This window comes from Cynocephalus volans, chromosome 4, assembly GCF_027409185.1.
Source record: "Cynocephalus volans isolate mCynVol1 chromosome 4, mCynVol1.pri, whole genome shotgun sequence".
Taxonomy (NCBI): Eukaryota; Metazoa; Chordata; class Mammalia; order Dermoptera; family Cynocephalidae; genus Cynocephalus; species Cynocephalus volans.
The window spans coordinates 97,880,266-97,907,395 of NC_084463.1; the positions used below are offsets into that span (position 1 = coordinate 97,880,266).

Consider the following 27,130-nt stretch of genomic DNA (forward strand, 5'->3'; position numbering starts at 1 on the left):
AGGCCTGTTTTTCTACTTATAAAATTTGTGGTTTGAACTAAATTTTAAAAATTTCTTCTCATATTAAAATTGTATTACTCTAAATTGTTCTTTGAGTGGGAAGTGAAATTGTTAGGAAAATGTAATGATACTCTCTTGCAGTATTGAGTGGTTATTTGAGATTTTCTATGAGTATATTCAGCAATCCAGCTGAGGCACGGGATAGGCAGATAACTGAGTTTGATCTAGGTTAAATTTTGCTCAGAAAGCAAGGGGCAAGGGCTTCAAAGATGTTTGTGTGGGTACGTGGAAGATGTTATAATGCTGAGCTATAGATTCCAAAATTTGTAAAAAGGGAAGAGAAGGTGTGAGGCAAAATGTACTTCCTTTCAGTCGTTTTTCTATTGGTTATAAAATTAAGATCATATTACATAATAGTTTTATGTTATAACTTTTCTCTATGTCAGTCTTCAAAATATTTTTAATGGCAACATTGTATTTTGACACATAGATATATCATAGTGTATTTAATAACCTCTCTATTGTTAAACATTGAGACAGTTTAGAAATCCTTATCATTAGGAACACTGATAAACATCCTTGTAAAACATTTTTTCTTTGTCTCTTATTACTTCTTTAGGATGCAGTCCTAGGGGTACAATTACTGGGTAAAAGGATGGGTACGTTTTTTTCCATTTAAAAAAATACTGAAATAATTATGACTTACAGAAAAGTATGAAGTACAGTACGAAGAGTTTTTTACACCCTGAACCATTTGAGTAAGTTGTTGAGGTGAGGTCTCATTAATCCCAAGTGCTTTAGTGCATGTTTCCAACTAAAGATACGTACTTGTATTATATGCTTTGACCAAATAGGATTTATCCCAGGAATGCAAGCTTGGCCCAACATAAGAAAATCAATCAATGTAATATACCATTTTAATAGAACAGAGGAGAAAAAGCACATGATCATCTTGAGAGATGCAGAAAAAATATTTGAAAATTCTAGTACTTTTTCATGATTAAAACACTCAACAAACTAAGAATAGAAGGGAACTTCCTCAAACTAATAAAGGGCACCTACAAAAATCCTACAACTAACAACCTAATTAATGGTGAAAGACTGAAAAGCTTTCTTCCTAACATCAGGAACAAGACAAGGATGTCTGCTCTTTTCACTTCTATTCAACAGTGTACTAGAGATTCTAGCCAGGGCAATTAGGTAAGAAAAAGAAATAAAAGGCATATAATTGTTAAGGAAGAAATAAAACTCTCTCTGTTTACAGATGACATGGTCTTACACACAGAAAACCCTAAGGAATAGACACAAATACACACACTAATTAGAGGTAAAAAATGAGTTCAGCAAGGTTGAATACAAGGATACAAAATCAATATGTAAATATCATTAGTATTTCTGTACATTAGACAGGAGAAATCCAAAAATTAAATTAAGAAAACAATTCCATTTACAATAGCATAAAAAAACCTGCTTTTAAATAATTTTAACAAGTCAAGACTTGCACATTATTAAAAGAAATTAAAGACTTCCATACATTCCATGTTTATGATTGGAAGACTTAATATTAAGATGTCAGTACTCCCCCAAGTGATCTATGGATTTCAAAACAATCCCTTTCAAAGACCCACTACCATTTTGCAGAAATTGACAAGCTCATCCTCAAGTTCATATGGAAATGGAAGGTACCCAAAGTAGCTGAAACAATCTTAAAAAAGAACAACCTCAGAGGACTCACACTTCCCGATTTCAAAACTTACTACAATTCTACAGTAATCAATTACAGTTCTACAGTAATCAATTGCAATTCTACAGTAGTCAAGTCTGTGTGTTAATGGCATAACGATAGACATTTTGTTATAAGTCAATGGAACAAAACTGAGAGCTGATGAATAAACTCACACATTTATGATCAACTGGTTTTTGACAAGGGTGCCAAAACAATTCAATAAGGAAAGAAAAGTCTTTTCAACAAATGGTTCTTATACAACTGGAAATCAACATGCTAAAGAATGAAGTTAGACCCCTACATTACACCATATACGAAAATTAATACAAAATGGACCAAAGACCTAAATGTAAGAGCTAAACTATAAAACTCTTAGAAGAAAACATAGGTTTAAATCTTCATGACCTTCCATTAGGCAATGGTTTCTTAGCTATGATACCAAAAACATGAGCAGCCAAAGAAAAAATAGATAAATTGTACTTCAACAGAACTGAAAACTTTTCTGCTTCAAAGGACAATGTTCAGAAAGTGAAAGGACGACTTACAGAAGAGAATATTTTCAAATTATATATCTGATAAGACTATAATCCAGAATATATAAAGAACCCTTACAACTCAAAATAAAAAGACGAGTCCAATTTTTAAAATGTGCAAAGGATCTGAATAGACATTTCTCCTAAGATTTATAAAAATGACCAATAAGCACATGTAAAGATGTTCAACATCATTAATGATTAGAGAAATGCAAATTGGAGCCACAATGAGAAACCACACTTCTGAAGGTTAATTCTAGGTGTCAACTTGGTTAGATGAAGGAATGCTGAGAAACCTGGTAAAGCAATCTTTTTAGGTGTGTCCACGAGGGTGTTTCCAGCAGAGATTAGTATGAGAGTCTGATTGGATTGGGTGAGAACCAACCAATCTGCTGGGGGTTCAGAGAAAACAAAAGACAGAGGAAAGAGGTGAAGCTCTCTCTCGATCTGCTGGAGCTGGGATACACTCTTCTCTCCTGTCCATGGACTGAACCACACTACCACCATCCAGTTTATAAACGGCCTATCATGAGACTCCAGACTCCTCAGCTTTTGGGTTCCAGAACTTACACAAAGGACACCATCAGCTTCCCTGGTTTTGAGGCCTTGGGCTTGGACTGAGCCACGCTACCAGCATCCAGTTTATAGACAGCCTATCGTAGAACTTTTCTTCAAAGTCATGTGAGCTAATCTCCCTAATAAATCCCTCTCATATAATTATAATGTATCCTATTGATTCTGTCTCTCCAGAGAACCCTGACTAATACAGATTTTGGTACCAGAAGTGGTTCTAGAGAAACAGAATCTTAAAGATGAATTTCGTCAATTGGTTTCAGGGCTTTAGACCTAAAAATGCTAACAGCTCAACTTCTAATAATACAGAGAGCACTGATGGTCCTTGGCATGAACTGTTTAAAGAGATATGCAAGATAAATCCATTTGATGGTCCTGATTCACCGCTTGTAAAAGGTAAGGGATTCAGTGACTCTATATGTAATACTTTTGAATATTTGTGGAAATCCGAGGACTATAATGACGTTGGCTGGTTGCTCCTCACAACAGTGGATAAACTGAAGAAAGAAAAGGGGAAGCTCAGTGAAGTGATTTCTCAGCTCAAGCGCCATATAGATGACCTAAAAGTTTCTAGGTGTGCTCTAGGCCAGAATCTTCTCTCCAGTACCCACAGGGCTGAAATTGCCGAAAATCAAACACAGGCCCTCAGAATATTGGCTGAACTATAGTGGTAGTTGAATTGTCAGCCTTGCAGGGTATCTACTGCTAAAGTGAGGGCATTAGTTGGGAAAGAATGGGATTCTGCAAGTTGGGATGGGGATGTGTGGGAAGAACCTGATGATGCTGGGAACATGGAATCTCTAAATTGCATTGAGGCTTGTTCACCAGAAATGAACTCCCAACCGTCATCCCCAGAGACTGTGGCTTTTCCACCTCTGCCTGAGGGGATTAACTCTGCATTGCCTAAGGAAACAAAATGGCTTCCTCTGAGGCAATGACTAAGCAAGACAATGCTGATTCTCTTCAGGACCTACCCCCACCTCCTGTCTTTGATTCTAGACCTATAACTAGACTCAAGGCCTAGCAGGCCACTAAAGGTGAGGTACATAGTGTGACCCATGAGGAGGTGCGTTATACTCCAAAAGAACTAAATGAATTTTCTGCCTCATACAAGCAGAAACTGGGAGAATATGTATGGGAATGGATATTAGGGGTGTGGGATAATGGTAGAAGGAACATAAAATTGGATCAGACTGAATTTATTGATATGAGCCCACTAAGCAGAGATTCTGCATTTAATGTTGTAGCTCAGGAAGTTAAGAAAAGTGCTAATAGTTTGGTTGGTTGGCTGAAATATGGATCAAAAGATGGCCCATTATGAATGAGTTAGATATGCCTGATTTCCCTTGGTTAACTGTAGAGGAAGGGATTCAAAGGCTTAGGAAGATTGGAATGCCAGAGTGGATCTGTCACGTAAAACCTTCTTACCCACACTGGGGGACTCCAGAAAACATACCTTTTACTGATACTTTGAGAAACAGATTTGTGAGGGGAGCCCTAGCATCCTTGAAAAACCCTGTTATTGCTCTTCTCTGTAGGCCAGACCTTACAGTGGGAACTGCAGTCAAGCAATTGGAACACTTAAATGCAATGGGACTAATTGGATCCCGGGGTGGCAGGGGCCAAGTGGCAGCACTCAACTGACAAAGGCTAGGTGGGCACAGTTACCATAATGGACAGCAGAGGCAAAGCGATAATCAGAATAGTCTGACTTGTATAGATCTATGGCACTGGTTAGTTACTCATGGTGTTCCTGTAAGTCAAACAGACAGGAAGCCTACTAAATTCTTACTTGATCTGTATCAGCAGAAAACTTCTAGGTCAAGTGAACAAAAATCTAACTCGAATCATGAAAACAGAGAGTCACGGCCCCTCAATCAATCCCTAGACTCGAGCCAGTTTACAACCCAGAACCCCTTGAATGAAAGGGTGGCCAGGTCCCCTTGAAGAAGGACCCTGGTACACAACCAAAAATTTACTCTATTAATCTTTCTCCCATCCTTCCCCAAGGGGACCTGCAGCCTTTTACCAGAGTAACTGTACATTTGAGAAAGGGGAATGATCAGACCGTTCAGGGACTATTAGACACTGGATCTGAATTGACATTGATTCCAGGAGACCCAAAACATCACAGTGGCCCTCCAGTAAGCATAGGGACTTATGGGGGTCAGGTGATTAATGGAGTCTTAGCCCAGGTCCGACTCACTGTGGGTCCAGTGGGTCCCCAAACCCATCCTGTGGTTATCTCCCCAGTTACAGAATGCATAATTGGAATAGACATACTTAGCAGCTGGCAGAATCCCCACATTGGTTCCCTGACCTGTGGCGTGAGGTCAACTATGGTGGGAAAGGCCAAATGGAAGCCATTAGAGCTGCCTCTGCCTAGGAAAATAGTAAATCAAAAACAATACTGCATTCCTGGAGGGATTGCAGAAATTAGTGCTACTATCAAGGACTTGAAAGGGGCAGGGGTGGTGATTCCCACCACATCCCCATTCAACTGTCCTATGTGGCCTGTGAAGAAGACAGATGGATCTTGGAGGACAACAGTGGATTATCGTAAGCTTAACCAAGTGGTAACTCCAATTACAGCTGCTGTACCAGATGTGGTTTCATTGCTTGAACAAATTAACACATCTCTGGGTCCTTGTATGCAGCTATTGATTTGGCAAATGCCTTTTTCTCCATCCCTGTCCATAAGGCCCACCAGAAGCAGTTTGCTTTTAGCTGGCAAGGCCAGCAATACACCTTTACTGTATTACCTCAGGGGTATATCAACAGTCCAGCCCTATGTCACAATTTAGTTCGCAGGGATCTTGATTGCCTTTCCCTTCCACAAGACATTATGCTGGTCCATTACACTGATGACATTATGCTGATTGGACCAGGTGAGCATGAAGTAGAAACTACTCTGGTCTTATTGGTAAGACATTTGCGTGTCAGAGGATGGGAAATTAATCCAACTAAAATTCAGGGGCCTTCTACCTCAATTAAAATCCTAGGGGTCCAGTGGTGTGGGGCATGTCGAGATATTCCTTTTAAGGTGAAGGATAAGTTGTTGCATCTGGGCCTTCCTACAACCAAGAAAGAGGCACAGCACCTAGTGGGCCTATTTGGATTTTGGAGGCAACACATTCCTTACTTGGGTGTGTTACTCCAGCCCATCTACCGAGTGACACGAAATGCTGCTAGTTTTGAGTGGGGCCCAGAGCAGGATAAGGTTCTGCAACAGGTCTAGGCTGTTGTGCAAGCTGCTCTGCCCCTTGGGCCATATGATCCAGCAGATTCAATGGTCCTTGAAGTGTCAGTGGCAGACAGGGATGCAGTATGGAGCCTTTGGCAGGCCCCTATAGGTGAATCACAGTGGAGACCCTTAGGATTTTGGAGCAAGGCCCTGCAGTCATCTGCAGATAACTACTCTCCTTTTGAGAAACAGCTCTTGGCCTGCTATTGGGCCTTAGTAGAAACTGAACTCTTGACTATGGGCCATCAAGTTACCATGCGACCTGAGCTACCCATCATGAACTGGGTGTTATCTGACCCAGCAAGTCATAAGGTTGGATGTGCACAGCAGCACTCAATCATGAAATGGAAATGGTATATATGTGATCGGGCCCGAGCAGGTCCTGAAGGCACAAGTAAGTTACATGAAGAAGTGGCCCAGATGCCCATGGTTCCTACTCCTGCTACACTGCTTTCTCTCCCCCAGCCTGCACCTATGGCTGCATGGGGAGTTCCCTATGATCAGTTGACAGAGGAAGAAAAGGCTAGAGCTTGGTTTACAGATGGCTCTGCACGACATGAAGGCACCACCCGAAAGTGGACAGCTGTGGCACTGCACCCCTTTTCTGGGACATCCCTGAAGGACAGTGGTGAGAGGAAATCTTCTCAATGCACTTGGTTGTGCACTTTGCCTGGAAGGAGAAATGGCCAGATGTGTGATTATATACTGATTCATGGGCCATAGCCAATGGTTTGGCCAGATGGTCAGGGACATGGAAGGAACATGACTGGAAAATTGGTGAGAAAGAAATTTGTGGAAGAGGTATGTGGATAGACCTCTCAGAGTGGGCAAAGGATGATATTTGTTTCCCATGTGAATGCCCATCAAAAGGTGACCTCAGCAGAGGAGGACTTTAATAATCAGGTGGATAGGATGACCTGTTCTCTGGATACTAGTCAGCCTCTTTCTTCAGCCACCCCTGTCATTGCTCAGTGGGCTCATGAGCAAAGTGGCCATGGTGGCAGAGATGGAGGTTACACATGGGATCAGCAACATGGACTTCCACTCACCAAGGCCGATCTGGCTGCAGTAACTGCTGAGTGCCCAATCTGCCAGCATCAGAGACCAACACTGAGCCCCCAATATGGCACCATTCCCTGGGGTGATCAGCCAGCCACCTGGTGGTAGGTTGATTACATTGGACCGCTTCCATTGTGGAAGGGACAGCATTTTGTCCTTACTGGAATAGACACTTACTCTGGATATGGATTTGCCTTCCCAACATGTAATGCTTCTGCCAAACCTACCATCCATGGACTCACAGAATGCCTTATTATTCACCATCATGGCATTCCACACAGCATTGCTTCTGACCAAGGAACTCACTTCACAGCTAAAGAAGTGCAGCAATGGGCCATGCTCATGGAATTCATTGGTCTTATCATGTTCCTCACCATCCTGAATCAGCCGGTCTGACAGAATGGTGGAATGGCCTTTTGAAGTCACAGTTACAGTGCCAGCTAGATGACAATACTTGGCAGGGCTGGGGAAAGGTTCTCCAGAAGGCTGTATATGCTCTGAATCAGTGGCCAATATATGGTACTATTTCTCCCATAGCCAGGATTCACGGGTCCAGGAATCAAGGGGTGGAAACGGAAGTGGCACCACTCACCATTACCCTTAGGGACCCATTAGCAAAATTGCTTCCTGTTCCCACAACTTTATGCTCTGCTGGCCTAGAGGTCTTGGTTCCAGAGGGTGGAATGCTTCCACCATGAGACACAAAAATAATCTCATTGAACTGGAAGTTAAGGCTGCCACCTGGCCACTTTGGGTTCCTCATGCCTCTGAATCAACAGGCTAAGAAAGGATTTACAGTGTTGCCTGGGGAGATTGACCTAGACTACCAAGGGGAAGTTGGACTACTACTTCACAATGGAGGTAAGGAAGATTATATCTGGAATACAGGAAATCCCTTAGGACATCTCCTAGTACTACCATGCCCTCTGATTAAGGTCAACAGAAGATTACAACCAAATCCAGGCAAGACTATGAATGGCCCAGACTCTTCAGGGATGAAGGTTTGGGTCACTCCACCAGGTAAAGAAACACAACCCACGGAGGTGCTGAAGGCAAAGGGAATACAGAATGAGTAGTAGAAGAAGATAGTTATAAATACCAGCTTCGACCATGTGACCAGTTACAGAAACGAGGATTGTAATTATTCTCCCTGTTGTGTTAAGAATATGTCTCTATGTATATATACTGTATACATATTAAGCAATTATCTTTTTGTTCCTCTTGTTCTCTATCACATACCATGAGACTTACTGACTTTATACCAGCATTTAAATATTGTTAACCTTACTTCATATATTTGTAATTTTAAGTTATGCGATTTTGGAAGAAGGTAAATATCACTTAAGGACCTTACCTTTTTCTTCTTGGAAAGGGATAAATATGTTTCCGGTTGTACGCAGGATAGTGTACCATGTTAGGCCAAACTATTATGTTATTGTACAATTTGAAAATTAAGTGTGATTTAAGGAGATAGCATGGACACCAAGTTGACAAGGAAGGTTAATTCTAGGTGTCAACTTGGTTAGATGAAGGAATGCTGAGAAACCTGGTAAAGCAATCTTTTTAGGTGTGTCCATGAGGGTGTTTCCAGCAGGGATTAGTATGAGAGTCTGATTGGATTGGGTGAGAACCAACCTATCCGCTGGGGGTTCAGAGAGAACAAAAGACAGAGGAAAGAGGTGAAGCTCTCTCTCGATCTGCTGGAGCTGGGATACACTCTTCTCTCCTGTCCATGGACTGAGCCATGCTACCACCATCCAGTTTACAAATGACCTATCATGAGACTCCGGGCTCTTCAGCTTTTGGGTTCCAGAACTTACACCAAGGACACCATCAGCTTCCCTGGTTTTGAGGCCTTGGACTTGGACTGAGCCACGCTACCAGCATCCAGTTTATGGACAGCCTACCGTGGAACTTTTCTTTATAGTCATGTGAGATAATTTCCGTAATAAATCCCTCTCATATAATTACAACGTATCCTATTAATTCTGTCTCTCTAAAGAACCCTGACTAATACAACACTCACATCATAAGGATGGCTATAATCAAAAGGATGGACTAGTATTGGCAATGATATGGATAAATTGCTGATGAAAATGTAAAATAGTACAGCCATTTTAAAAAATAGTTTTGCAGTCCCTCAAAAGGTTAAACACGGAGTTACCATATGATCCAGCAATTCCACTCCTAACGTATCCAAGAGTACGTAGCCAATAAAACTGAAAACATAAATCCACACAAAAACTTGTACACAAATGTTCATAGCAGCATTACTCATAATACCCAAAAAGTGGAATCAACACAAATGTCCATTAATTGAAAAATGGATAAATAAAATGTGATATATACATACAATGGAATATTATGCAGCTAAAAAATGAAGTACTTCATGCTACAACATGGATGAACCATGAAAACATGCTAATTCAAAGAAACAATATGCAAAACGGCCACACATTATATGATTACATTTATATGAAATATCTAGAATAGGGAAATCCATATAAGCAGAGAATAGATTAGTGGTTGTCAGGATTTAGGGGGAAGGAGTAATGGTGAGTGACGGCTGATAGGCATGGAGTCTCTCTTTGAGGTGATGAAAATATTCTGGAATTAGGTAGTGGTAATGTTTCCACAATTTTGTGAACATACTTAAAACCACCAACTTGTACATTTTAGAAGAGTAAATTCTATGGTATATGAATTATATTTCAAAAAGAAAAGATATTCACCTATCTTTATCCACAATATTACCAACAAAATCAGGAAATTAACATTGATTTATTACTATATGCAATCCTCAGATCCCATTCACGTTTTCCTAGGTATCCCAATAATATCATAAATACAAATATAAGCATACACACACACACACACACACAAAGATCCAGTCCAGAATTACACATTGTATTTAATTTTCATGTCTTTTTAGTCTTCTTCAATTTGAAACAGTTCCTGTTCCTCAGTCTTTGAATTTTATGATGACAATACTTTTGAAGATTACAGGCCAGATGTTTTGTATAGTATCCCTCAATTTGGTTTTCTCTGATGTTCTCATATTATGAAATTAAGAATATGCATCTTTGGCAAGAATATCAGAGAAGTGATACTGTGTTCTTGTCACTGCATCCTATCAGATGACATACAATTTTGATTTGTCCCATTACTGATGATACTCATTTAGCTGCTTGATTAAGGTGCTATCTGCTAGGCTTCTCTACTGTAAAGTTATTCTTTTTCTCTTTATAATTATTTTGTGGAGAGGTACTTTGAAACTATGTAAATATACTGTTCAATATCAAACTTTTACTTTATTCATTTATTTTCAATCATATATTATTTCATTTACCATATTATTTATTATCTTAGTATTAATTCATAATTTCCCATTTTATTCAATGGGTTATATTATAACTATTGTAATCTGTTGCTATGTATTTTAATGCTCAAATCGTCCCAAATTTTGCCAGTGGGAACTCTTTCAAATTTGCTTCAAAAGGGCCTATTCCCCTCATTATTTGAGCACTTCAATTCTTTCTAGCATAAAGATATCCAGGCTCATACTGTTCTTTTTTTCTGCCCCAGGTCTTAGAATCAGCCCTAGTTCCTTTTAAAGGAGAATGATTTTTAGAAAACAAGATCTGGATGCTAGGTATGCTCTTTATCTTTGGGGCTCCCCACTCTCAGGTCCTCTCATGGACAGAGCTTGAGAATGCATGTATATATGTGTGCATAAGAATATATACATATGTATATATAAATATATATAAAATATATATGCATATCACATATAATTTTATATTTCTGTATATATATGTCTATATGTACTAAAAACATGAGTTTATACTGATCCCTTCAATTTCAATTCATCACCACAGAGTTCATTCTAGTTTTCATCTTTTCTGTAGTCGTGATTTTTTTCTCTATTAGTGAGAAACCTAACTCCCATTCTCCATAATATACATATATTTTTATTAATTCCCCTGTATGTAACTAGGATTCTATTACTACTACCTCTCTTTCTCCCAAGGGATGTCTTCCTCACTCCATTCAGGCTCCAACACTCGGTGCTGGGCTGCTGCTGAACCCCTATTTAAATGAACTTTTCACTCTTCCCATGCTCCCATATACTGCAATCGGCCACCCTGCCACATAGAGGTCACCCTCACCCCTGCAGGGCACCAAAACCTACCACAAAGCTGTCCCCACCATATGGCACCCTCTCAGATTACATTCCACTTAGATTACAGCCATGTGCCAAACAACCTCCCCCACTTGTGTGGACACCTTCTGCACTGAGCTGCCCCCTCTGCCTGATATCCTTTTTACTCTGGTCTCTGACACCCTGCCCTGGGCTGTGCTGCTATGCAAGCATGCTCCTTGTAGTCTCTGACACCCTACACTGGACTATCCCCCATGTGGACACTCTCTTCACCTGTCTCAGGTACCAATGCTCTGTGCTGGAGGTCCTCCACTCCAATCGGATACCCTGAATGCCACAATAGAACTGAACCATTCAAATGGATGCCATAGAGACATGAAAGAATGCAGGCATCTAAGAATAAGAATAAACAGATGGCCCTCCATATCCATGGGTCCTGCATCCATGAATTCAACCGACCATAGATCAAAAATATTTGGAAAAAAATTGTATCTGTACTGAATATGTACAGACTTTTTTTTCTTGTCATTATTCCCTCAACAGAACAGTATAACAACTTTTACATAGTATTTACATTGTATTAGGTATTATAAGTAATCATGAGATGATTTAAAGTATACAGGAGGATGTGCATAGGTTTTATGCAAATACTATGCTATTTTATATCAGGTACTTGCACAACCATGGACTTTGGTATCTATGGTCCTGGAGTGAATCCCCCACATACTGAGGGACAACTGCATTGTTTTGGTGAACTAATATCTTTTTAAGATGTCTCCATATGACTCTGCTCTCTAATACTACTCTAAAATTGTATATGCCTGCACAGAAGTGATCAAAAAACTATCCTGCTTTCATGTGTTTTCTTTATGGACAACTCATTTGCTTGCTTCTTTAACTTCACTTAGTCAGTTTGGATCCTTTGCCTAAAGTAAAAAACTCCAGAGATTATAAATCCCATCTTTTAACCATCCTTTAGTTATGTGGTCTTTCCTCAAATTTGCAGTGTGTCTAGATTAAGAGAAATAACCATTAGTCAATTTTGTCATTACTAACCTGCATTTCATATTTCAGAGTCATGTGGAAGCACCAGGATCCCATTCCTACCACTGAAATTAAAACAAAGAAATAAAAAAAAAAAATTAGCATGAAATTCTTTGGGGGTGGCCAAAGTGACTTGAGAAGACAATAAGACATTGCAAAGCACTGACTTTTAAGGAAAACAAAGTTTATAAAATCTTGTGGCAAGATATAGCTGACTCTGAGTAAGCTCTATAATTGATGAAATTTTGTCATAGAAGAAAACGAATATAAGTTCTCTTAAATTCCGTCCACTAAGTAATTTACTAGACTAATAATATTTCATTATTTCTATAAAATATAGTGCCTGATGATCAGAATAAGCTTTAGGGCTCATGGCTCGTTAGCTACTTGTTAGTACTCCATTGTACTTCTGATCCAAATAGCTGAGTTGTATGCTTACTAACAGCCAGTCAGTTATGTTTTATTCCCAAACCTGTTAATGCCACCTTTTTTAGTTATCAGAAATATAACTGCAAAAAGAGAGCTGTTGTTTCTACAAGAACTATTGAAAATGCTTAAAACAGACTCAATAAAAGAGAGTTGCTAATAAAAATTGCTATTGAATTAGGTGTGGGTGAGATATCTGTTAAATATTGAGAAAAATAGCAAAAGTCTAAAAAGATTTTGTATTTATGTCTCCATTTCTTCCCAGGCACCTCCATTTTAAATAAACTGTTTTCATTTTAGGGTTTTAAAAAATGTTTGATTATTTTAATGCAAGAAAGACTAAGCAGAACTAAATTTAGGGTCCCATATTCAAAGGCCATATCCTACATCAAATGATTGTCAAAGATTATACAACTATGTTTTAACAAAAAAAAACCCTTTAAGGTATGTATATATTTTTTTCAATAATTCTATGCTTCAACTCTTAAAAAAATTAACTGACCAAATATCAGCACCTATAATATCTAATACTAGGGCTTCTTGATTAAGCTCAGTCCAACATTTAGTGAGCACCTACTATTTGTCAAATTCAGTTATAGATGCTGAGGTACAAAAATAAGATCCAGTCATTGGCCTTAATAAAGCATATAGTCTAGTGGAGATAAACAGAAGATGCCAGTACATGGAGATATGCATATAGTACCATGGGAGCACAGAAGAGGGACACTTGTGAAGGAAATCAGAGAAAGCAAGAATGATGGTAGAGGTTACACTTAAGTATATATAAGAGTTATTAGCACAGCAAATGTGGTAAGTAGGAGTGCCACCAAATAATTTGTATGAAGCCACCTAAGAAAAATTTCAAATTGTTACTCTTGCTTTTGAAAAAAATCACTATATACATTGTTATTACATTATTTTTACCTCAAAATGAGATGGGGAAATAAAACAGTTATTGCACTCATTTTGCTAGAGAAATAAGCAAGTGGAATGGTTGCTGTCTTTTTTCCAAAGAAGAAATCAGAAAATGAAAAAGTGGGTAAATTATTTAATGGAAGAAACAAACAAACAAACAAACAAACCTGTGAGTTATTTAAAATATACACAATATATTATGATGTAAAACAAAAATGAAATGGGATGACTACTCATCCTGAAAGAAAGAATGGCCACTTCATCATGCTTCACTCAAAAACTGTTTTTATCCAGACCTTTCCAGAATGTTCCTCTTGTTACTGTTTAAATTATAAAGCATTAAAAGTCTGATTTTTTAGAGATCTCTACAATTTATTTCCTTTCAACAATCTGGGCAACACAGTATTCTGATGGAAAATCTCTGATGGCTACTCTGAAGTTTCAGATTCCTTTTAGGGGAGGGCAGCACTACGTTTACTCTTCCATTTTCTTTGTTATTTCCCTTTCTTTTAAAAATTACTCTGCTGCAACTGACATTTCTGTACATTTAGAATGCAAAGAGATATAATAGAAAACTATCACCTTTCTCCATATATTTTATATTTTGCTCCTTTAAAGTAATCCGATTTCTGTTAGTTTATCAACTTTATTGAGATATAATTCACATGCATAAAATTCATTCATTTAAATTAAACAATTCACTTGTTTCTAGTATATTCAGAGTTGTGCAAACATCACCTCAATCTAATTTTAGAACATTTTCGTCAACCCAGAAAACAAACCTATACCTATTCAGTTACTCTCCACTTTCTCTCAACCCCTCCAGTCCTAGGCAATCATTAATTTACTTTCTGTCTCTATAGATTTGCCTATTATGGACATTTCCTATAAATGTAATCATACAATATGTAGTCTTCTATGTCAGGCTTCTTTCCCTTAGCATAATCTTTTCAAGGTTCATTCATGTTGTAACACATTGGTGCTTCATTCCTTTTGTAGATGAATAATAATCCATTGTATGGACATACCACATTTTATTTATACATTCACCAGGTGATGGACATTGTGATGGACTAATTGAATGTTTGGGTCCACCCCAAATTCATATGTCAAAGCCTTAACTGCCAGTGTGATGGTATCTGGAAGTGAGACCTTTGAAGAATTTAGGTTTAGATGAAGTCATAAGTGAAAGGCCCCCACCATGGGATTAGTATCCATTTAAGAGGAAGAGACCTAAGCTTACTTTCTCTCCACCCACACAAATGGAGGAAAAGCCATGTGAGACATAACAAGAAGGTGACCGTCTACTAGCCAGAAAGAGGGTCCTCACCAGGAACCAAATTAGCTGGCATCTTGATTTTGGACTTCCCAGACTCTAGAACCATGAGAAATAAATGTCTGTTGTTTAAGACACCCAGTCTATGATATTTTGCGATGGCAGTCCAAGCCAAGGCCAACATTTAGGTTGTTTCTACATTTTGGCTTATAATGAATAATGCTGCTGTGGACATTCACGTACAAGTTTTTGTGTGGACATATGTTTTCATTTCTCTTGGGTATATACTTAGGAGTGAAATTGCTGGGTCATATAGTTTAGAATTTTGAGAAAATGTTTTTCACAGCATCTGCTCCATATTTACATTCACATCAGCAATATATGAATTTGTCCACATCCTTGCCAATACTTGTTATTGGCTGTCTTTGTGGTTATAGCCATCCTAATGGATGTGAAGTAGTATTTCACTGTGATTTTGATTGGCTTTTCCTTTTAAGTATCCCATTCCCTTTGAACAAATATTTACTGGGTACTCAGTGTTCCAAGCATTTCCATTGGGATAAAAGAGTGAACAGGAGAAATATTATTCCGGTCTCAGAACTTTATAAAAGCCACTCAAAATACAAAAAAGGAAGTTTCAGAGCTATGGGAATCTATGCAAAGGGTAATGTTATTACCTTGTCTAGGGGTTCAAAAGAAAGCTGTCTGGGTAAGTAACACTTAAGCTAGGACTTAAAGAATAAATTAGAGTTAACCATAAGAAAGAATTTTTTTAAAAAATGAGATCATTCTATGTAGAAGGATCATCCAGAAAAAAGACAAAGTGCATTCAAAGATCTAAAAGCACTTGGCTTAAACCATGAACAATTTGGAATGGGGATCTGGTGAAGAGACTGACATGCATGATTTGTAGGAGCTAGATTAAAAATAGCTTTTAAAGCCATGTTAAAATCCGATTAGGATTTAGACTTTATCCTAAGGGCAAAGTAAAGTTGTTGAAAAACGACACACACATATACAAATACATATACTGACACATACAGGAATTGACATGGTCAGTTTTGCATGTAAAAAAATATCACTCTGGTCACAAGGCAGGAAAATGTTTAAAGGAGTAGTCTCCCAACTGATAGCAAAAATATTTTTAAGCATCCCCATATATATATAGTTACTTGTAAACTGTATACATACTGTGGTGCTAAGATACTATGTATGTTTTTAAACATACAAAATCAAAATTTAGAAAAATAAAGAAGTAACATATATACAAGTTAAAGAATTTTATTACTACATTCCTACAGATAATTTTTCTCACACCCTGGGGTATGAGTGTTGGTGACTGCTAGTTTAAATGATAAACTCTTGGGCCGAGCCCGTGGCGCACTTGGGAGAGTGCAGCGCTGGGAGCACAGTGACGCTCCCGCCGCGGGTTTGGATCCTATATAGGAATGGCCGGTGCACTCACTGGCTGAGTGCCGGTCACGAAAAAAAAGACCAAAAAAAAAAAAAAAATGATAAACTCTTTGCAAGGTATACATGGAGCTTCCTAATGTGGCTCCATTTATTTCTTCCACTGCAACTTATAGTTCAGTCACACTTGACTGCCTTCAGTCTCTGATCTCACACTATCAACTTAATCTGCTTTGCCTTTGCTCATCCTGTACTCACCATATCCTTTCTGCTTGGAATACTTATTCCCTCCATTGTCCAATCCTACCTGCCCCCAACCCATGTCTCTGCTTATTGAAATCTTATGCGACTTCTAGATCCTTTTTTTTGCTCTGCATTCCTTTTTTTTCTTTTGAAATAATTTCAAACTTAAAGAAATGTTCAAAGAATAGATAGTGAATTCTTGTCTATGCTCTACTCAGATTCACCAATTTTTAACATTTTGCTAACTTCCATATATATATATATATGTTTTTCTGAACCATTTATGAGTAGGTTGGATACATCATGTCCTTTTACCCCTTAATACTTCAGCATGTATCCAGATCCATTTTAATAGTGCCAGACATACACAGAACACTTATTATTTGCTGATTGGCTGATATTTTTTCTCTCCCTTCAATGATCCAATATTTCAAATTAAAGTAAGAGTGTATGTATGTGTGTTTAGTAGGGGGTAGTGAAGAGTGTCCTTGAATTGAGAAAATATAACATGAGAGGTGAGTTCCAAAGAGGAAAAAAATGTTGTTTGGGAGGAATGGGGGCAATAAGAACAGAATGGTTTGCCTGACAAGGTAACATTTAAGAGACAACTTAGAGTGATTCATAGGTATAGATAGTGAGGGAGAACATACATACAGTTTGAGTAAAGATATGGAGATGTGAAAAATGTTTAGAGATAAGCATGCCATTCAGTAGGACTGGAGTATAGAGGAATAGAAAATAAGGCAGAGAAGTGAGCTGGGAGCATATATAATAGTGCTTTTAGAATTTTGTATCTAACAATACTATTGCCAGTTGTGGTACTTTATATACTTTTATCTCCAAATCTTTAAAAAGTCCTACAAGGTAGACATTATTATTCCAATTTAGTATAGGAAGAAAATGTTCAGAAAGGTTAAGAAATTAGCCAAGGTCACATAGCCAGCAAGTGATAGAACTGAGATTAGAAACAAAGTCTATCTGGCCCTAAAGCCTTTCTCTGTATTACACCTGCCTTTGGAAGCAATGAAGAGAAATTTCAGAATTTTGATAAGGTTGTGGGGGGGAGTGTTCAAACTAACTTTTACTTAGGAAAACAATCTGTGGTGTCCCATGCCACCATGAAGTATTAAGGAAAAGCCCAGGTGAGAAAAAAACAGGGTTTCAATTAGAATGATGATGATAAAAATGGAAAGAAAGAGGCAGACTCTAGAGATCACAAAAACAGAACCTAAAGATGTGGCAGATAAATGAATATGGGAGTCCAGAGAAAAGGAGGAACAGGACTAGTCAAGGATGAAACTGTGGTTTTGTGCCCAGGATCTAGGAAACCCGTGGCATAAAAAATAAGGGCAGGAGGTGATATGCAAAGGGCGGGTGGGGGGACAAACTAGGACACCTGAAAATCAGCCCTCTAATGTGAAACAGATGGGGAAACTCATCTACATCTCCAAATTTCACAAGTAATCAAAGGACAGTTCAAGAAGTATTTTGGTTACTTCTTCTCTAATCAGTGATTAACTTAAGCGCTCCCCAGATACATTAAAATATTGGAAAGAAAACTGAGAGACCAAGAGGATAAACAATGTAATGAGCCTCTTAAAATGTTTTATCATGCCGATTATACTCAGATCCAAGGGAAAACTATGATGTGCTTTAATGGGGGAGAGGGGAGTAAAAATCCTTCTAGTTGTAAAAATCAACATGGCAAAAATGCAAAAGAGCAATAAAATATCCCACCAAAGTTAGCAATATCTACACGATTTATTTCAGTAATGACTTTTATTTATGAATCTTGTGATAAAAATAAGTTGTAATTTAAGGCTGCACATAAAATTGTCTTGACATGACACAGGTACTTTAGAAACTATTTCTTCAGTGTATAAAATTTAACAAGTTAGGGCTGATCTAAAACTTAGGAGAGGATCATTTTGTGGTATGAATATGAATCAAGGGCTGGCCGGTTAGCTCACTTGGTTAGAGCATGGTCCTGAAAACACCAAGGTCAAATGTTCGGATCCCCATACCGGCCAGCTGCCAAAAAAAAAAAAAAAAAAAAAAAGAATATGAGACAAAACAAAATTAGAGGCAATTCAAAAAGCCAGAAGGGCAAAGATAAGGCACATATTTAGAATCAAACATGTTTTCATTACATGCAAAGAAAAATGAGGGCAAGGTATGATTTCAGATTTTATTAAATTTAGGAAAAGGTAGGAAAAAATATTCAAAATTATCTTTCTCTTAACAGAACATATTTTCTGTGGTTACAGCAAGGCTATCAAGAGAAAATCTTCAAATCAGCATTGGATCTAGCTTTCTATTCTTTTTAAATTCTGAGCCACAAAAACGGTATAATCAATTAAGTTTAAGCGTATGCTCTCAGACACAATGCTCTCCAAAACCTGACCAAAAAAACCAATTAACATTCCCTTAAGATTAAAGTACCTGATTATTCACTTATATTTTAGGTAACTGAGTTAGATCTATTGGTGTGTCAGGAAGAGTATAAGACTGGAACTTAAGATGACTTGGGTTCAAGTTCCAGTTCTGCTCGATGAGCAACCCTTAATGCACTTCACATGAATGAGCCTCAGTTTCTCACTTGTAATATGTAAAATAATGTTTTTGATCTCTTTCAATACTATGAGACTATTTGTTATATATATATAGTTATGGCTATTATGTGCTCCTTATGAAAATTGTCATCAGACTTTTACAGATTAAATTCCAAACAGTGCATATTCAGTATAAATAAATCTATAGTTGGTCTAAATATTTAGTGTAAAATAATTCTGTTTCCATGTGAACACTGATTCCCATTTCCATCTGTTAGTAATCTGTGTTGCCACCAACACAGGGCTAATGCTTTCTTTCCCTCATTCCCTGAAGCAGCATGCCTCCACCTAGCAAAGACCAATCAGGCCCTTCTGTTGTAGGATGCTACCTGCTCTTTAAGATCTTCACTTTATTATCAACTTTCTTTCCTGTACCATCAATTTCTACCTCTCTAATGGATTGTTTACATATTCTCTGATATCTCCAAAGCCCACCCTCCTGTCCCATTTACTGTGCCTCACCACTTTCCTGGGCTCTCAAAAGAACTGCCTCTACTTACCCACCTCTCCTCCCCAACCATTTCTCAAACCTATCAGCATCACTGACACAACCCTCTTGTGTCTCCATCTTACTCAATTTCTTAGTAGCATTTAATAACTGAAATACTTTTCTCTCCAGTTTTTCTATAACACTCTATTCTCCTAGTTTTCCTCTCACTGGTTGCTTTTTCATACGTTCCTCTGTTGGTTCCTTCTATTCTTAATGTTTAAATCAGGGGCTGTAAATTCAAAAGCCCAGAGAGGCATTTGAATAAAACAGGCTAAATGAAAGAAAAAAAAAGGCAGTGTAGAGATTGTGGTCAACTGGACAGACCATACTAAACCATGCAGAAATATAGACTCAGTGATGTTGGAGATCTTCTAAAATTATTCAAGAGCAGCAGAGATTTGAATTTTTATGTGAATTCTCCCAATTTTCAAATGTGGGCAACTAATTTAAAACATGGTTAAATTTTAAACATGGGCCAATTAAAACATGTCTGCATTCCAGATTGTGCCTTTGGGTGATGAACTTGTGATATTTATGTTCATCTTTGGACCCTCCTCTCTCTACATTCACTCCCTTAGTGATCTCATCAAATCCCATGACTTTAAATATCTGCTTTAGGACAATGATGCCTAAAACTCACTCTGAATTCCAATCTCACGCACCCAATTGCCTACCTGACTCTTTTGTTTAATGTCAGACAGGCATTTCAAACTCAATGTAATCAAAACAGAATGCCAGATCTTCCCTCCAAATCTCTTTCTTAGTCTTCTCCGTCTTCAGTTAATGGAACCCCTATCTATAGCTGCTCAAATAAGAAAACTGAAAGTCATCTTTGGAAATCTTTCCTTTCTTTCAAACCCCCACATTTAATGCATGATGAGTCTATAGGCACTACCTCCAAAATATATCCTGAGTCATCCACTTCTCTCCAGTCTCCATAGGTACCATCCTAGTTAAACCATTATCATCTCTCACACCATTGCAATAGCTTCAATTAAATGGTCTTAACGACCATCAATCCGTTCTCCAGAAGCAGCCAGGGTTATCTTTTAAAAATAATCATGTTACTCTCCTGTTTAAAATCCTCCAATGACTTTCCATTTCTCTTAGAATAAAATCCAGACTCTTTACTTTGGCCTATGGTAAAAACCCTGTGTGATGTGGTACCTGACTAAATCTCTACAACTTCATATTCTGCAACTTTCCCCTCAACTATTAAGGCATATTAGGGGAAAGTCAGTAAGTATATAGATCATTACAATATGGTATATTAAATGCTGTGATAAAGATATGCATTGTATTCAGTGAGGGCACAGAAAAGGGTCACCTAATCCTAGCAGGAGACTGAGGAAGTTTTAAAGGCAGGATTTCTGGAGGAAGCAGAACCCTAAATGAAAAACATACACAGTTTACCAGACAAAGGAGATTAAGGGCAGACTTGTGAAAATATATATGGAACTAAAAACAGCAAGTAGTTTGAAATAGCTAAAGTGTAGGGTACAGTGGTAGAGTTGTAAAAGATGAAGCTAGCAAGGCAGAGAGAGTCCAGATTAGGATCAACCTGCCAAGGAATATAATCAAACAGGTCATCTCATTTAAAGAGAAAATGGTTGAATTGAAAGAGGCAGGCATAGCTAGAGAACACATGTGAAATTTAGCATAGTAAACCAGTTTTTACTATTGGCACTATAATTTATTAGGAGGTACACATTTTCAGAAAATCATCCAAATCATCACAAATAAGAAATTCAAGAGTAGAAAAGTTGAGTTATTTAAGCCAATGGAACTAAGTCAAATGTATGGAAACAAAACAGCATTTATTGTTCCTTAATTTACAAACATTAGAAATTCTGGAGATAATTAAAAAAGGAATCTAAGCATTTTTTTTGTTTCTTCTTTTTGCATGAAAACTGATTGATTCAGTCACATGGAGAATAAAACATTTTATTAATATCAGTGTGACTTTTAGCCAACAATTCATCATGGTGTTTCACTTGAAGAGTTTCATTTGGTTTCCTATATAAAATTTGTATTTGTAGAAATTATCCAGGACATTTGAAAAAACAAGTAACAAGGACAAGTTTCCCCATAAGGCAATGTCCAAAGGGAAGACTGATGCAATCAAAATAGTAATGGAATTGGAATAAGGAGGTCAAGATACCACCTGCATCTCCTAATCAGATGTTCATATTCACAACACTTTACTACAGTTTAAGAGTCTCTCAAGCACGTAATAGAATTTCACTCAGTTGGAACTCCTTGATTCAAATACTCTGGCAAGCTACCAGCCAGAGTTTTTCAAGGTTACAAAAGAACACAGATATGTTCTGATACATTTATTTTTTACTTATCTGATCACAATGGTAGTGTACAAGGGTTTTAGAATCAGACCTAGACTAGAATCCTAGATTTATCACTTATTACTTATCAACTTTAGAAAGTTGCTTAAATTTCTTTGAGACTCAGTTGCCTCAGCTGTAAAATAAGGACAATAATGTTTGTCATGAAAGGTTGCTATGAGGATTACCCAGCATGTACTTGGTGTACAATAGGTATTTACAAATTTTATCTTCTAGTTTCTAACTCAAGCTATGAAAAAATTCATGCACATAGATGGAGTCATCAGATTTTGGAAGAAGTAAGCTAATTTGCCATGACAGAAAATTAAAAGCCCAAGAAGTACTATAAATTCCTTTTAAATCACATGATATTCTTTGACAGTATACAAAAACTCAACAAATGGAATTTCTTAAAGGATAGTGGCAATGTGGAATCTGAAACCGTACTGTTGAACTTTTTATACTTTGTAACATTATAATCTATTGTTCCATCTTTCACTTATGGAAAACTTTTGGGGTGGTGGTGGATATGTATGTTCACTATTTCGATTGTGGTTTAGTTTTATGGGTGTATTCATATGTCAAAGCTTATTAAATTGTACACTCTAAATATGTACAGTTTATTGTGTATCAATTTTTACGCATTTAAAAACAAAACAAATCATATCATGAGTTACTGTAATGCATAAGAAGGAACCTACAATAAATACTACAAGGAGAAGGCCATGTTTCTATAAAGTGTCACAGGCATTATGATTTAATGTATAATTATTTTGAAATGTATGTACTTAGGTAGAGTTTTTAGTGTTATTAATGCTGTCAAAACAATGCCAGCTGCTATTTTCAGGTATGAATGACTATAGCTTTCCAGGTGAAGTTAGCATTCACAATAGAAACAAAATGCTTTACCATATTAGAGAGGTAGTAGGGTACAGTGATTAAAAGCATGAGTTTTGGATACCTGTCCTAAGAAGTTTGGATTTAATCCCTATACTGATGAGAAGCCTTTTAGGGTATTTAGAAAGAGCTTTTCTAATTGTTCTCTACCTACCCTCAAGGGAATTGATCAATTCATTTTCTAATCTACCACTTATTATTACAGTAACACACACAGACACACAGACACACACACACGCACACACACACAGACACACAAGGCCAGAATACCCTATATTAGCCTTATCAATGTACTTTGGATTACCTTCTCCTTTTCCACTCCCAACAAGGATGCTGCTACATTATTAGCAGATGGGCTACTATGTTAGTTTAGTAACTAATGAGCTAGAGTAGTAACTACATTAGTGTGGCAGTCAGAATAACAACCCCCAAAGATGTCTAACCCCAAAACCTGTGAATATGTTACCTTAAATGGCAAAAATGACTACGCAAATTTGATTAAGGACCATAAGATGGGGAGATTATCCTAGATTATTAGGGTGTGCCCATCCTAATTACCTGATGGAGTTTGGATGTGTTGTCCTCTCCAAAACTCATGTGGAATTTTGATCCCCAATGTGGCAGTGTTGGAAAGTGATTGAGTCAGGGGAGCGGATCCCCATGAATGGATTAATGCTCTCCCTGGGGGTGGGGGATTAATGAGTGAGTTCTCACTCTATTAGTTCCTGCAAGAGCTTGTTGTTTAAGAGACCCTGGTACCTCCTCTCTCTCTTGCTTCCTCTTGCCATGTGATCTGCTTGTACCCTCCAGCTGCCTGCTGTTTTTCTGCCGTGAGTTCAAGCTGCCTGAGGCCCATGCCAGATGCAGCTGTCCCAGAATCGTAAGCCAAATAAACCTCTTTTCTTTATAAATTACCCAGTCTCGAGTAGTTCTGTTAGCAACACAAAACTGACTAATACATTACCTGAATCCTCAAAAGCAAGAAACTTTCCTACCTGAGGTCAGAGTCAGAGGGTGATATAACTGTGGAAGAATGGTCAGAGAGATGCAAAGTTGCTAGCTTTGAAGATGAAGAAAGGCATCCATGAGCCAAAGAAATCTGGGCAGCCATAGAAGCTAGAAAAGACAAGGAAATTGACTGTCCCCTGGAGCCTCCAAAAAGGAGCACAACCCTGCTGACACCTAATTTTAGCCTGGTGAGACCTGTGTCAGAATTCTAACCTACAAAACTGTAGGAAAATAAATTTGTGTTGTTTAAAGCCACAAAACTTGTGGTACTTTGTTACAGCAGTAATACAAAACCCATACAATTAGTTACTAAACTAACATAGTAGCCCATCTGCTAATAATGTAGCAGCATCCTTGTTGGGAGTGGAAAAGGAGAAAGTAATCCAAAGTACATTTAGTAATAGTAAAGTATTACAATTAGTAATAAATGGCAATTGTATTAGTTATACCAGTCTCTGAAGTGTCTTTTGAAACTCTTGTCTAAGAGCATTGGCTCATCTGAAGACCCCATTAAAAAAGTAAAAAGGCAAAATACTGACTGGGAAAAAGAACAAACAACCTAATTTTAAAATGGGCAAAAGACATGTACAGGCATGTAAAAAAGATGCCATCCAAAGGTCCAATAAACAACTTGGCAAGTGTTCAACATTATTATTCATCAGTAAAATGCAAATTAAAACCTCAGTGAGATACCACTACACACTAAATCAGAAAGGCTTAAAAAAGACTGACAATATCAAGTGTGGTGACAATATGCAATACCTGCAACTCTCCTATATTGCTGGTGGGAGTATAAAATGGTACAAACACTTTAGAAAACCATTTGGCACTTTCTAATAAATTCAAACAGACTACCTTATAACCTAGAAATTGTACTCCTAGATATATACCCAAAAGAAACGAGTGCATATGTCCATCAAAAGATATATATAAGATTGCCCACAGAAGCTTTATTCTCAAACTGAAAATAACCCAAATGCACATTAACATGAAAATGGATAAACAAATGATATTATATTCCAACATGGAATATTATACATCAATAAAAAAAGAATGAACTACTGATACATACAACATAGATGAATCTCAAAAACATTATGTCGGGCTGGCCCATGGCTCACTCGGGAGAGTACGGTGCTGATAACACCAAGGCCATGGGTTCGGATCCTATATAGGGATGGCCGATTCACTCACTGGCTGAGTGTGGTGCTGACAACACCAAGCCAAGGGTTAAGATCCCCTTACCAGTCATCTTTAAAAAAAACAAAAAAACAAAAAAACATTATGTCAAATGAAAGAAACCAGATGCAAGAGTATATACTATATGATTCTACTTACATAAAGTTCAAGAACATACAAAGTGATATATAGGGATAGAAGCAAGAATAGTGGTTATTTTGCGGGGGGATATTGACTGGGAAAAGGTATGAGGGAACTTTCTGAGGTGATTGAAATTTTCCGTATTTTGCTCTGGGTGGTGGTTACACAGGTAAAATCTCAGTGAGTTATAGGTATACTTAAGATTTGTGCATTTTACTATACATATATTTCAATTTTTTTAAAAAAGAAAATTGGCTGGGGTTTTGGTGGGGTACAGTGGAAGACCTCTTGCCTGCTGTGCTCCAAACACACCTAGCCCATCAAAATACTCCCACCTCAGTAACATATTTTAGTATTATTCATATCATTTATGGAACACCTATCCAAAGATTCCAGAGCCTTTAGGCATGTTAAGTTAGTGATAAATGTTCCACAGGTAGGGGAAGAGTAAAAATACAAAACAACAATGGCAATAATAGGTGAGAAATAGTACAGTAACTTAAAGGATAAACAACATATTCTGTTCCAGGGAATGTTTGGACTCACTAGGGAGGTTAAGATACATTGAACAGAATGGAGCTAGAGCAATAATAACAGACAAAGTAATAGCAGAAATGAGAACAGATGTTATGATTCTTATACCTATTTTCTTAAAAAAGAATTACTTGTTGTTCAATTATTGTCTTATTCTGACTCCAGCCTAAAACATTATGAAACATAAGGCACAACTGAGGGACCACATGAAGAGCCATCACAACTGCCTGATTACTGCCTTAGGTAATTCTATCAGGCTACTTACCTGGCCATCTCATTTCCTCACTTCCTGTTCATTGACTACGCAGGCTACTTAGCTATCTGTGGTTCTTGCTTCTCTGGTTGATCCTGTACCTGGGTTTTGGCTCATAGGTTGAACATGTTTATTCAACGTGTAGTCATATGAAAACCACACCTGCATACATACAAAGATTGGGAACTATTAACCAAAAAATGAAAGTACTGTTTCTGTTGGATGATGGATATTTTGCATTGTTTTCCCAAATTTTTCTTCAATGTTACTATTTAACACATCAGAAAAAAAAAAGTCACATATTTTGGCAATGTCTGGACAACTAGGCTAAATAAAGGGGAATAAATAAGTTAGTAAGCAAGTTATAAAATGATTTCCAAAAGTCCTTTCCATGGCACATTGAGTTTACATCTGTTTCATTACAAGTGTAATTGCTACAGTTTAAAAGGTCATTAGTCCAGTATGCAGTATTCTAAAACATCCACTCAATTTCTCCTTGATGAAAGGCATAATGTTGTTAGGATAATTTAAGATGACTCTGACTTAGTCTGGCAGTGACAGACTATAGTACAGGTACGATCGCACTAAACTTAATTAAGGCTGCTCCATGCAAAGAATTTCCAGTGGTCCTTTTCTTAGGAAAATGACTTTGTGTCTCTGACATTTCCACTTCTGTAATTTTCTATGTCAAGATTGGACTTAGAAAGAGATAATAAAAATTTTTAATAGAATTTTTCCTACTCTACTTTTAATGTTTTGACTATTTTACAACTTATTTTATATTTCTTGCTACAAATTACCTACTCATTTAGATAACTGCACAATTACAAATAGACTGCAAAACAGATTTGTACAACTACAAACAGATTTTGTTGTTATTGCTTATTTATTTGTAATTCATCTCTCTTCATTGCAACAAACTCTATGGGGACAAGAACTTGGTTTTTTTTTTGCTGGCATATACTCAAAAGTCTTTGTAAAGGAAAGAATAAACACATTTCTATTTTTTAAAAATAAGATAAACTGCAATCTTTGACTTTAGGAGTAAAGAGAAAAATCTCATAGA

The 27,130-nt window shown here is 37.4% G+C and overlaps 1 protein-coding gene across 3 annotated transcripts in view; it reads right to left on the minus strand.

Moving 5' to 3' along the window:
• Positions 1 to 27,130, minus strand: part of ACER3 (alkaline ceramidase 3) — a 177,280-nt gene that overhangs the window by 72,042 nt on the left and 78,108 nt on the right. For 2 of the 3 annotated variants that reach the window (XM_063094390.1, XM_063094392.1), the window contains exon 3: positions 12,354 to 12,406. The exons of the other annotated variant lie outside the window; for it this stretch is intronic. In XM_063094390.1, the coding sequence (XP_062950460.1) occupies positions 12,354 to 12,406 (53 nt within the window). The remainder of the gene's footprint in view (positions 1 to 12,353; positions 12,407 to 27,130) is intronic. 3 annotated transcript variants of the gene reach the window in all.